General features: G+C 35.7%; 1 protein-coding gene across 1 annotated transcript in view; it reads right to left on the reverse strand.

Moving 5' to 3' along the window:
• LOC131433945 (myogenic-determination protein) overlaps positions 1 to 14,179 on the reverse strand; it is a 56,470-nt gene that overhangs the window by 1,364 nt on the left and 40,927 nt on the right. Inside the window, exon 4 of the mRNA XM_058600568.1 lies at positions 4,271 to 4,349. Within this exon, the coding sequence (XP_058456551.1) occupies positions 4,271 to 4,349 (79 nt within the window). The remainder of the gene's footprint in view (positions 1 to 4,270; positions 4,350 to 14,179) is intronic.

Below are 14,179 nucleotides of genomic sequence, written 5' to 3' on the forward strand. Positions count from 1 at the left end.
TGATCTCTGATTTATGGTTCTTAACTATCGTAAGAAGTCATTTTATTAGAGATATAGAATTTGATTTTCAAAAAAAAAACTTGAAAATTTTGAGAAAACAGCTCTTGCAATGCTTCTGGTTGGTCTTCACTCTACCAGGTATCGCAATTTTGCTTGTTGACGAATCCATTCAATCCAGAAATGAGCTTCGTCGCTGAACACAATTTTTCGATAAAAAAAGTGAATTTTCCTTCAACTTTGCCAGCGCCCATTCATGATTAAATTATAGACCAAACTGAACAAGTTTTTTATAATAGCACAAGACACAAAGAAATGTGTCTTCTTATAAAAAATTAACCAGTAATGCAGTTTTTTCATACATTACATGTTACGAATACTTTCGTATGCAACATCTTCTGATCAAAATTGACTAATTAAAAAACAACAATTTTATTCAGATTTTAGTGCATATCTTAATTAATCGCCTTCAAATTCAATTTTTGCATGTTTGTATTTTTGATTTATTTTTATATTTTGTTGTGTTTATTTATTTATTTTATTTTTGTGTCTGTTTCAGCAACTTTGTATTTGTGCGTGTTTATATATTTTTATAAATTTGTATTTTTGTGTTTTTCAATTGTTGAATCTTTTGTATTTTTGTTTGTTATATTTTTTGTGAATCTGTGTTGTATCTTTGTACTTTTGTATTTTGTGTTTTTTGTATATCTTTTTGAATTTTTGTGTTTGGATGTTTGAATTTTTGTATTTTTGAAGTTTTGTATCTATGTATATTAGTATTTTCGTATTTATGTGTATTTATATTTTTGATTTATTTTTGTATTTTTTACTTTGTTCTTTATATTTTGTTATTGTGTTTATGTTGTTTATCTTTGTGTCTGTTTAAGTAATTTTGTATTAGGGCGTTTTTATTTGTATTTTTGTGTTATTAAATTGTAGAATCTTTCCTATTTTTGTTTGGATGTATTTCTATTTGTTTATGTTTTAGTTTGTTATATAAGTATTTTTGTATTTGAGTACATTTATATTTTTAATTATTTTTGGATCTTCGGTTTTCAATTTTTTATTCTTAAATTTTATATTATTTCAATTTCTCGTATTTCATTTTTCTTTTTACATTTTGCATTTTCTTTTATCATATTTTGTTTTGTATATTTCATTTTTCGTTCACCATTATTTATATTCCATCCGGGTCGGTGGTTCAATGCATACGGCGCTGGCCTTACAAGCCAGTTGTCATATGTTCGAGCCCCGACCTGGAAGGATTCATAGTGTCAGTAGGATCGTATTACTAGTAATGCAATGATTTTGTACACTAAGAATCGGCTGCGAAGTCTGTTGAAACAGAAAGTATTCATGTATTTGTATTTTTGTGTTCTTAAATTGTTGAATCATTCGTATTTTTGTTTGTTTGAATTTTAGTTTGTTTGTATTTTAGTTCCTTTATATTTTATTTTGTTTACATTTTTGTTAATCTGTATTGTATCTTTGTTCTTTTGTGTTTTTGTATGTATGTATTTTTGTATATTTGCATTTTCACATGTTAGTAATATTGATTTATTCTTTATCTTCGCTTTTCAATATTTTATCAGATTTATTTGTTATTTTACCCTTCCCATATTTCGTTTTCCTTATAACATGTATCGCTTTTCTTTAATCGTATTACCTTTATCGTTTTGCATATTTAATTTTTCGATTATTAGATGCATGGAAATGTGAATGCAGCATGTCAGTTTTTTTGACATTACCCACCCATCTTTTTTTTATTTTTGTTCATCGTTTTCCAGTTTCCATAGTTCTGTTCTAATTTTTACTTACATATTTGTGTATATTTGAAATTTTGTATTTTTGTTTTTATCGGAATATTTGTGTTTCATAATCGGTTTTATTTTCAATTTTTAGTTCTTCGTGTTTCATTTGTTATTTTGCATTTTCCTTTTATCCTAATTCGTTGAAGTTTTTGCATGTTTCAATTTTCATGATTTTGTTTTATTTATTAACCTTTTTTTCTTTTTTCGTATTTCGTTTCTAGTTGGAACATAAAGTTCCATTTTGTATTTTTGTGTATCGTTTTTTAAGTTATCTTACTGCATTTTTCATATTCTCAATATATTTCATTTATTATTAATGATTAATGATTTATGAATCATGATTTCTGATTCATGATTCATGATTTTAGATTTTAGATTTTAGATTTTAGATTTTAGATTTTAGATTTTAGATTTTAGATTTTAGATTTTAGATTTTAGATTTTAGATTTTAGATTTTAGATTTTAGATTTTAGATTTTAGATTTTAGATTTTAGATTTTAGATTTTAGATTTTAGATTTTAGATTTTAGATTTTAGATTTTAGATTTTAGATTTTAGATTTTAGATTTTAGATTTTAGATTTTAGATTTTAGATTTTAGATTTTAGATTTTAGATTTTAGATTTTAGATTTTAGATTTTAGATTTTAGATTTTAGATTTTAGATTTTAGATTTTAGATTTTAGATTTTAGATTTTAGATTTTAGATTTTAGATTTTAGATTTTAGATTTTAGATTTTAGATTTTAGATTTTAGATTTTAGATTTTAGATTTTAGATTTTAGATTTTAGATTTTAGATTTTAGATTTTAGATTTTAGATTTTAGATTTTAGATTTTAGATTTTAGATTTTAGATTTTAGATTTTAGATTTTAGATTTTAGATTTTAGATTTTAGATTTTAGATTTTAGATTTTAGATTTTAGATTTTAGATTTTAGATTTTAGATTTTAGATTTTAGATTTTAGATTTTAGATTTTAGATTTTAGATTTTAGATTTTAGATTTTAGATTTTAGATTTTAGATTTTAGATTTTAGATTTTAGATTTTAGATTTTAGATTTTAGATTTTAGATTTTAGATTTTAGATTTTAGATTTTAGATTTTAGAGATTTTAGATTTTAAGTTTTTAGATTTTAGATTTTAGATTTTAGATTTTAGATTTTTGATTTTAGATTTTACATTTTAGATTTTACATTTTAGATTGAGAATTTTAGATTTTAGATTCTAGATTTTCGATTTTTGATCTGAAATTTTTTATTTTTGATTTGTGATTTATGATTTTAGATTTTTCAACGCAGAATTAGAAAAAATCCCAATTTGTTTTGCGTGATCGTATAATCTGATTTTGCGTGATCGTATATTCTGATTATAAAAACAAAAGTATTCGAAACTCGAATAGGTTTGTTGGGAAATAGTTCAAAATCTACAAGACAATATTTACCAGAAAATCAAACCACACTGTAATACCCGTTCTACAATGTCGAATGCAGTGCTACCTATGCGGGAAAACGCCTAAGATAGACGGGGAATCTTTTTGAGCATGGGCTCGAGTGAAGCGCGCCTGGTTGGGAAACAGTACCGGTCTAATTCAGCACACTGGCAAACATCTTGTTAGAATAAATGTTTCGGGATGCTTCGTAGAACTGGAACTTTTATGTAGGACTAAACTAACTATAGGAAAAAATGCTACGAAGCATAGGTTTTAGTTCCGAAGGGTTCAAAAATAACTATGGAATCCATTTGAATAAAATCACTACACATTTTTTTCTGTTTCAAGCTACAGAATGCTATAAAAATGTAGACCTTTTACTTGAACGAGACAGATTCTTCGGACCATGGACAATTTTATTCGCATGTGCTCATCAGTTGGATATCGAGTTTGTGAAATCTTGAAGCGAAGCTTAGATATAATCATGTAGCAATACAGTATGAAAAAAACATATCGCGCACAAACCACGGGCAGAAACAAGTCAGCCATAAATCAAAGCACGGATGAATTCATAATTTTCTAATTTGGAACAAAATCAACTCGTCTGACGTTTTTGTTTCTTCTTCGCATCCACTAGACGGCCGCGCACCGCCCAGGTTGCTTGGATCGGATCATTTCGACGGCCATCGCACCTATACATACGGGGAATCAGGGCAGACGGATTCGTCAGCCCTGGGAAAATGGTGTGCGTGTATGAGCGCAGTCTGTCTGTTGGCACATCATTAACAGACGATCTAGAAACGATAGGATCAGGAAATGAACGATTCTCTTGATTCGCGAAATTTGCCAACAGTTCGTTTTTCAGTTAGTAGACGGGACAGGATTTCAAATGATGCGAAATGTCAAACATCAACGCGCGTGGCCTACTGTGCACTTTCACTTTTCTTCTCGAAGATTTAGCGGGGATGATGTTAATGGTGATGAGTTCGCTAAATGCTGGCCAACGCTCTCCCATGGATGGAAGAATGTCACCTACCTGTAATCGGGGAGTAGCGATCGCTGTCCTTGCTGAGCTGGTGTAATCGTTCCCGCAAGTAACTGTTGGAGCAGCAGTTCTGTTGGGAAGAAAAAGAAAAATAACTCATTTGTACTGCATCCCTTTCTGTATTTTCGTTGTAAATTTCCGATTCCGTTCCGATTTGACCGTAACCCTGTTGCAACAAAATACCTATTTTAAACCTTCGGCTCTGTTGGGACCCTCGTTCGAGGAAATGTTCGGTGGGGGAAAAATCTTCTCGTGCACGCATCGCGGCGCGGCCATCGGTTTTATGGCACTTCTATATATCGTCAATTAAAAAGATGACATTCGGCAATAAAATGAGATGAAGTCGTAACATTTAAGTATTTTTTCCCGGCCGTTTTTTTTACTCTGTCGAGTCAAAGCCAGAGAAAGGAGATACTTAAAGCGGACAGCAATAGGTTAGCTATTTTTAGTGATATGACAAACTGCAATGTTGTAGTGTTTTACCTAGTCAAACTCGGCGGAGGAATGGGTGGATCTTGCTGGGGAATTCATAATATTCGCTGCATAATCCCAAGATTCAGTGTAGAAGGTTTTAAAATGGGTTTATAATCAGAACGATAAAAAATGCAGGTTTGACATTTGTAAATTGAACCCAGATTACGATTCCACTATTCAAGGAAACATTTGCTAGTGCCATTACCATTAGAGATATTTTTATCACACGCATACAGATGGGTGGATTTCCAGGATCAATGATCCAAAAAGACCACCCATGAGGGCAGCAAATCTTACGCTCAACGTCGGTTCAAAGCTAGAACCCGTAGCAGCTGGCTGAGAGTAATCGAGCATGATATGCACGCAACCGATGTGTATCAGATCAGAACATAGGACATGCTGAAATCGGTCATGATTCGGAACAAACTAAATAGGATCATTAAATATGCTTAACCAGGTATGATTAAGTAGAGCATTAACGTGATCTAGATCTAAGACAGAAACCAGTAGCTCCAAAGCAGTAACATATGAACATCTATTCTCACTCTTCGTCTTCGATTCGTCAGCCCATAACAGTTCAAATCAACGCACCAGTGCACCTTGGCAAGCAAAGTCTTGGCATTACATTCCTTTTGTGGTTTTTTTTCCGAGAAAGATTTTTCAAAAACATGCATTTTGAACGCAATAATAGCTTATTCAAACGTCGAGAAGTGGTAATGACACAATTTAATTTGACGTGTGAGTATAAGAGGAAGTCATACGGAGCTGAATCAGGATAAAACGGCGGATCAATTCCCAATAACTTGAACGTTACAAATGTCATTAGTTTGACGCGATGTATGAGAGCTCGTGTTGTCATGTTTGGAGGATCGTTTTCCTAATTTTCCCGAAAATTTTTGAGCAATTCCAGGAATGGTTAACTAGTTATGAGATTTCACACACTTCGATTTGGAACGAACATTGCATACATTTTCTGTATATAAAAAGCATTTGTTTTTTTTTATTGATTCGCCGAATCGACTCAAGACTGATATTTGAAAAGGACCTTCATGCATGCACTTCCTTCAAAACATTGTAACTTGAAGACTATTAACTTTATTGTTTCTCTGCCATCTGCACATACCTTGAAGAAAAAAGTCATAATTTTTCAAAGCATCACCGAATCAGAGAATTTTTAAAAACTCGTATCTTAAATATTTTTTGCAATATTTTAATTTAAAACCCAAATATTAAAACAAACATTCGATGTTAATTTGATTCTCTAAACGATGAAAAAAATCATCATTTTTGCGATTTTTTCCAGAATTATCGTTCAACAAAATAAATTCAAATGTTTTGCATGATAAAAAGCATCATTCGAATAACATTTAGTAATTTTTTCGTGGAAAAATATTGAGAAATGAGTGTAAAGAGGTATTTTTGAGAACGCTTTTTAAAATAATGATTTGCGGTGTCCACTGTATCTCAGCGCAGACTTATCAGAAGTGAACAAATGAACGCAGCATAGTTAGAGAGGAAGTTTTTCTAGACCCCAACGTTTCTGTTTGATTTTTTTTAATTTTAAATTTTTGGTGGTTGTTCAAAGTGAAAACTACGATTTTTCACGAAAAAATACGCCATTTTGTAGCTGTTAAACCTCCCCAAAGTAACAAACAACGAAAAGGAAAACGTTGGAATCTGGTTTTTTATATGTAAAAAGTGTGTGCAAAATTTGAAAAAAATTGGTGCAGTAGTTTTTGAATGACGATGAACACGGACTTTCAAAATCTGCTTTCGAGAAAAACGCGTTTAAAGGTTTTTGTCTATAAAATCAATGGAAACAATTTATTACTCCAGAGAGCCCATAGGGTATAACATTATCGAAAAATCATATTTTTTTCTTTTATAATTTATTATAACGAAACATTTCAAGAATGTTTTGTCAGGTTTTGAAGTCAATCGAAGTAGAAATCCTGTGAGCCTGTGCGCCGAGCTCTTGCTTTTTCGTAGAATGAGATAGTCATAGATAATGGTCCATAACTTCCAGAGTTTCGTTCCAATAGGCTTGAAAATTTCACAGAAAATTCGGGTATTTTATTCCGAGCTTAACCATTTTTTACAAACTTAGATTCGGATGAAAGGTATTATAGTAATACTAGCTGACCCGTCGAACTTCGTCTCGTCCGAATCGTGTTTTCTGAAAGCAGAATTGTCAAACGTCTTATGCTGTTAATGTTTCCTTCTATCATTTTACTGATTACTTGGCTTACAATAAACAAATTGCCACGAATTTGTCGAAAATAATTGTGAACTTGTAAAATACTTTTATTACGCAAAAATTAAGCGCATGCACCGATCGCCATCTCATCTTTTCAGTAAGTGCATTGAGTAGAGATTGTAGATTCCTCTCAAACGAATGCTTTCGACATATGGAATAAAGGGTGGAGCAGAAATAACTGAGATGGCTACTTTTAATTGATTCCGAAAATTTATAAAAGCTGCCCTTGCGACTTGTATAGCATGTTAAGGCTTAATTATAGTCTGTAAACATTTAAAATTTAATAGTAAATCCTTGGTGATTCCCGAAAGAAATAAAATTGGTTGAAATAATACGAAATAACATGAGTTTTCACATTTTTATTAATGATTTCTGGTCATAGATTTAGTAAATTTCTGACATAAGGAATGTATCGAAAATGAGCTATCCACATACATTTGTGTTGTACGCATGTATTTGTGATGGTTTTTTATGCTCAGATCACAGTATGCTGTGCGTTTGGCTGACAGCTTTTGTTTGTTTACTTGTTTGTGCGGTTAAAATTCTGCGTTTTCAAAATGTCGCGTATTGAAAAAAAGTGAAAATTAAGGTTCTGGACACATGGCTAAGTGAGAAGTGGCGAAGCGGTTTGGAATTCATCATGTCAGTGTTAAAACCATCAATAATAAGTTTGGGGAGCACTATTCTTTGGATGAGCTACCAGGAAGAGGCAGAAAATCCGGTTCTGAAACAACTCGTTGCGTCTGCAGAAGTCTTTCTATTGCTATTCCCCGGATTGCGTAATTGCAGAATGTAGAGAGTATAAAATTTCAAACCGTCAAACCGAAATGTAAGGAAGAGATCACTTGTTTTATCCGTATGCTCGACCTTCACGATGAAGCCCACCTATTAAGTTCATCTCAGTGTCCTCAGCCGTCTATCTGAGAGCCTTTTCCAATTTTTCAACAAATGTTTCTAATTTTTCTGTTTGATTTCCCAAGGTTTCGCTTGATTATGGCCCAATATCTTTCCGCTGGATGGAATTCTAGGTTGTTCATTTGGTACAATGTTGATGTTGTTTCTTGTATACCATTCCTGAGCCACTTTACCATTATGACAAGAAGCCAAATCAAGCTAAAACAATACAGAACTCGTGTGCTTTAGGATAAATAGTAAGAGCCGTAAACCTATTGGTTAATCGTATCTGTACTTATGATTTTTGCTTTTTGTTGATACCTCAACCACAAATAGCCTGCCAAACGGGGTACGTCCTTGTCGACATTGTAAAGCGATATAAACTGTAGAACCCGGAAAGTTAAATGCTGACAGTAATTTATCGTACAACTTTTGCGTTCTTATTTTCGAACTGGTCTCCTATTTCTCGTTCCTGTTTTGTGGTTTTCATTCCCCTGGGTGATCCTTTCAGCACTGCATTCAGCTGAGACTGTCTAGATTTTGCAGTATACTTACCGTACTCTCGTTTTCCCCCCAAAATGCGTCTATGCCATTGAAGCTTCAATACCATCTGGTTCCATCCGGTCGTCACGAAGTCTACCGACTGCTAGACATTCGACCCGGAAGCAACAGCAGCTCAACCTCACTTACCAGCTTGTCTGGCAACAGGAAAAAAATTACCCATAACAATTAGATTACGAATGACACCCAGGGAATGTGTTCGTACATTGTAGCAGAATTATGCACACTCCGCAATGTCTGTCGGAAGTGCAAACATTGGAATAAACACTTCAAAGTGGCGCAACCGAATGAATCCAGTGTGGAGTGGGCGGACGAACCGAAAATTGACTGCTGTCCAGAAAAATGTCAAAATGTGCTTGAAATTACAACAAAATTGAACGCGCTCCGATTCCTCCGTTTTTCGCATCCCGCATGTGCGCATCCCATGATGATGGTGGAAATTGGCAGCGGCCAGAACGGCACAGGTTTAATTTTGGAATCAAGCCGCTGCACTGTGCACAGGGACGACGAGAAAGTCGCGCAACATTTGCAAGTACATGCTGTTTAATGAATTTTAATTGCATGTCTCAATAAATTTTGTTCGCTAAAGCCCGTCTTCTGTATGTTGTTTGCTGTAACCCGGCCGACGTCTGCAGCCGAGGTTGAGTTTTTGGTGAGTATACCGAAAATTTGGAAGAAACCCGCGATTATCTGACGGGTGGCGGAAGTTTTACGCACATTCTTTTTCGGAATCTGATTTCCGTCCGATTTACGATTTCGTAAGAACTTTACTAATTGCGCACATGTTCTACATGGGGCCAGGCCAGCCAGAAAAAGTAAAATCTGTCCCAGTCTGTAGTAGTTACATGACTTGTATGCAGCAGTTGTTCACCTCCCAAGGGATCAATCAATTCCGAATGAGAAATTGGGCGATAACCGCCGTAGTTCGGCTCTGCGTAATACATAACTGTCAAAATATTTACGACAGGACGTAGGCGCGCACATCGTTTCCTCGTTTCAAGTTAAAGCGGTTTAATTAAAAAGCGATTAAGTGACTTATATTGCCAGCTTGGGAAAAAAATTCTTACCCTAATTAAGATGGCGCATTTTCGACAGCGCAGCAACTTCTCCGGACAGGACAAGACAAGAACCGTGTTCTGGACGCCGCCCGCTGATGTCGCAGTTCTGACACGACCGAGAATGACAGGCCACGCGGTTTACGGTTGCGCCCCAGTTCAAAGACATGAATCCAACGCCACTATCTCAGCTACAACCGCCGCCGAAGCCGCCCCCGCCGTTGACACACCAGATGAAGAGTACCAAAAACTTCCCTTTAATTAATTGCATTCAGTGTAGTTCTAATTTCCTAATTAATCAAACTCAGTGTAGCGCTATACTGCGGGTGCACTCGCCGGTCTCCATTCACAGAGATTTTTGCTTTGAACTTCCACGCCATCCCGCGTTCGTTCACTCCCTTTCCTGCGGCTTCGCTGATGGACTCTCCGCATTCGGGACCGGTCGACGTGTTGAAAGGATCATAAAACTTACGAAGAAATTGCGCAATGCATAGACACTCCGACACTGACTGCCCTCCCACTTTCTTTTGCCGCCGCGGTCCCGTCAACCGCAGTGGTGTTTAATGCAATTAGCACTTACTTATTAGTTCTGCGTTCCGAACTGCGTGCGCATCGCCTAATTGGACACTACAGAAAGCGGCGCAGTCCTGATTCCGCTAGCTACTACCGTATCACGACAGATGATGAATGCTTTGATGTTCTTCGTGTGTGTGTGTCTCTCTGCCGTCAAGCAGCCGAACGGGAAATTCAATACGACAGGATGCACTGCTTGCGAATCGAAAAAAATCACCAAACATTTGACAGTTTCCGAATTTTTTGGCTTTTCTTCTTTTATCGCATTGGTGTCAACTTACTTTTGTCCTTTTCGCTTGATGCCAAACCGTTTGTTTGAAACCAGTTTCGAGCCAAGTTTGAACGTCATTGAACGGAAAATCGAGCCACCTGATTCTTAAGTTTGCTCACACCTCAGTTGCTAAGTACGAGCTGTTTGTTTGATGAAACTACCCTGAGTCAGTTTCATTTTTTTCCAAACGAAAACGATGCCGGTTGATGGTACATTGTTACCTGATTTTCGTTTTCCAAACCACCACCGTGTTTCCACTGGACTTTCAGTGACAGCCGTACGAATGAAAGTTATACTTTTCTTGCGAAAAAAATCGAATTTTTACAGCACTAACTCGAGACGATGGCGCTCACGGAGGTGCCTGTCAGTGGTGAAAAAACAACCGAATGTCGAATTGTCAATGTCAACTAGTGGAAGAAATGTGCACCGCTTACTTCGACGTTCATTACTTGTCGCTTATCGCTTCAACGGTAATTTCACGTGTCACATTTCTATTTGTTCTATCATTCATCTTGAATAGCTTTGGTCCACTCGGGATTTCATTGGTCGGAAATTGTGGACAAAAATAAGTCTGCCGAAGTAGCTGATGAAAACGGAATAGATGTCACTTTTCATCAATAGCAGCGGTAAGCGGTTGTGACTGGCTTCCTTTGAAGACCGAAATTTGGATTGCTTGAGTCGAATTTTTTTTAATTTTTCGAAAAACACACTGCTGAAAAGTTCAGTACTGATTTTTTTGACAACGCGATTCTCACTGAAACTGATTTCACATGGCAAAAAATTAGTTGTGAAAAGTTCACTAGCGAACATTCTGATCGATGATATTTTAGAAAAAATCTGTTTTAATCCACCTAGTGGTGTAATGATGCGTTACTCATATCTCACATATTCCCATACATAAATGTGATGTATTGTACAAAATAATTTTCTTTGATTCTTGAAAAACAAAAAGGATTATTCATAAACTAGTATAACCTACAGAAACTTTGCATGAGCTTCTTATGGTATGGGATTAGGGTTGCCATCTTCATGGGCCTTGCCCGGCAGTGTCTGCTGAAGAAGCTGACTTTCCGGAAATCTGTTGGGCCGCTCTACTATCATTCGATGCTCAAAAAGAGAAGGATTGGAAAAAGCTAGATGATAAGTTGATAGAGCGAAAATTAAAACCTGTTTTAATCCACCTAGTGGTGTAATAATGTCTTTCTCATATCAATCATACTATCATATATAGTACTGTGGCATTCTTCAAAATAATTTTCTTCAATTCTTAAAAGAATAAACGGAATCGGTTTTTTGACTGTCTACTAATAATAACTGTCACATGGAGAAGATTTCCCGGGTTGGCGGTTCAATGCATAGGACGCTGGTCTTACAAGCCAGTTGTCGTATGTTCGAGCCCCGACCTGGAAGGGTTCTTAGTGTCAGTAGGATCCATAGTACTAGCCATGCAATGATTCTGTACACTAAGAATCGGCTGCGAAGTCTGTTGAAACAGGAAGGCCAAATTCCACAAAAGGAATGTAATGCCAAGACTTTGCTTTTTTTATGGAGAAGATTTGAGCTCGATTTAGCAAACTTTTTACGATTTTTCGCCCTTTTCAGTGATGGTATAAAATTTTTAACACATTTTACCCTATATTTTCGGATCCGGAAGTTGGATCAGGATGAAATTCAGAAATTACCACAGGACCTTTCATTTGAACTTAAGTTTGTGAAAATCACATATTCTCATTTTTTGGCACATTTTACCCCATAACTCCGGAACCGGAGGTCGGATTCAAATAATATTCAGGAATTTTGTATGGAACCACAAGACCTTTCATTTGAACATTTCTGGGACTTGAGATTTTTTGTAAGTCCCAGAAAGTCGTTTTTAAAAAAAGAATTTTTTTAGAGATAACACTAAATCTCGACGTTTCATGCGATTCTAAGACTTTTGGCATCAAAATTTTTTTTTTCGATTTCGGAAATTTCATGTACTTCCCCCTTTGGTGGTTTTTCAAGATCTATGAAAATTCCACAAAGTGGACTAAGAAGGGTTTTGCCTTTCTCTATAGAAAGGTATTAGAATTGCTGGAAAAACCGACTTTCGAACGGAGCCTCGGAGACCCATAGTGTTATATACCATTCGACTCAGCTCGACGAGATCGGAAAATGTCTGTGTGTGTGTGTGTGTGTGTGTATGTGTGTGCACTTTTCGAAGATATTTGAACGCGCTCAATTTTCTCAGAGATGGCTCAACCGATTTGAACAAACTTGGGCTCGTTTGAAAGCTACTGTCGGGCCATTGATCAAGTTCGAAGATCAAATGGCTGTGACTTTTGGTTCCGGAGATATGATTGTATAAGTGACGTAACCGACAAAAATCGTGCTATTTGAACGCGCTCAATTTTCTCAGAGATGGCTGAACCGATTTTCACAAATTTGGGCTCGTTTGAAAGCTACTGTCGGACCATTGATGAAGTTCGAAGATTAAATGGCTGTGAGTTTTGGATCCGGAGATATGATTGTATAAGTGACGTAACCGACAAAAAGCGTTGTATTTGAACGCGCTCAATTTTCTCAGAGATGGCTGAACCGATTTTAACAAACTTGGGCTCGTTTGAAAGCTACTGTCGGACCATTGATCAAGTTCGAAAATCAAATGGTTGTGAGTTTTGGTTCCGGAGATATGATTGTATAAGTGACGTAACCGACAAAAATCGTGCTATTTGAACGCGCTCAATTTTCTCAGAGATGGCTCAACCGATTTCAACAAACTTGAGCTCGTTTGAAAGCTACTGTCGGCCCATTGATCAAGTTCGAAGATCAAATGGCTGTGACTTTTGGTTCCGGAGATATGATTGTATAAGTGACGTAACCGACAAAAAGCGTTGTATTTGAACGCGCTCAATTTTCTCAGAGATGGCTGAACCGATTTTAACAAACTTGGGCTCGTTTGAAAGCTACTGTCGGACCATTGATCAAGTTCGAAGATCAAATGGTTGTGAGTTTTGGTTCCGGAGATATGATTGTATAAGTGACGTAACCGACAAAAAGCGTTGTATTTGAACGCGCTCAATTTTCTCTGAGATGGCTGATCCGATTTTAACAAACTTGGGCTCGTTTGAAAGCTACTGTCGGGCCGTTGATCAAGTTCGAAGATCAAATGGTTGTGACTTTTGGTTCCAGATATATGATGGTATAAGTGACGTAACCGACAAAACACGTTGATTTTTACCGCTCTTCTATATATAAGGGTGCCAAAATTTTGGGATCAACTCTATTTTCGTAAAGTTCTAGTGCTCAAAAGTTTAAGCACTTCGAAAAAAGCCTTAATGCAAAATTTGACCTAAATCGGACATGCTTAAGGGGTGCTGCCCGGTGGTAAAAGTTTGGCAATTTTCGATCTTGAAAAAGCACCATAGGGGGGAGTACATGAAATTTCCAAAATCGAAAATTTTTTTTGATGCCAAAACTCTTAAAACTGCATAAAACATCGAAATTTAGTGCCATCTCAAAAAAAATTTTTTTTGAAAAAATCAACTTTCTGGGACTTATAAAAATTTTCATATTTTTTCTAAGTCCCAAAAAGTCGATTTTTTCAAAAATTTTTTTTTTCGAGATGACACTAAATCTCGACGTTTCATGCAATTCTAAGCCTTTTGGCATCAAAAATTTTTTTTCGATTTCGAAAATTTCATGTACTCCCCCCTGTGGTGATTTTTCAAGATATATGAAAACATCACTAAGTGGACTAAGAAGGCTTTTTGTAGATAAGCATCACTGTTCTCATACAAATAGGCAACGCAAATGTCAAGCACTAGTTTGGGAAA

This window comes from Malaya genurostris, chromosome 1 (genome assembly GCF_030247185.1).
Source record: "Malaya genurostris strain Urasoe2022 chromosome 1, Malgen_1.1, whole genome shotgun sequence".
NCBI classification, from domain to species: domain Eukaryota; kingdom Metazoa; phylum Arthropoda; class Insecta; order Diptera; family Culicidae; genus Malaya; species Malaya genurostris.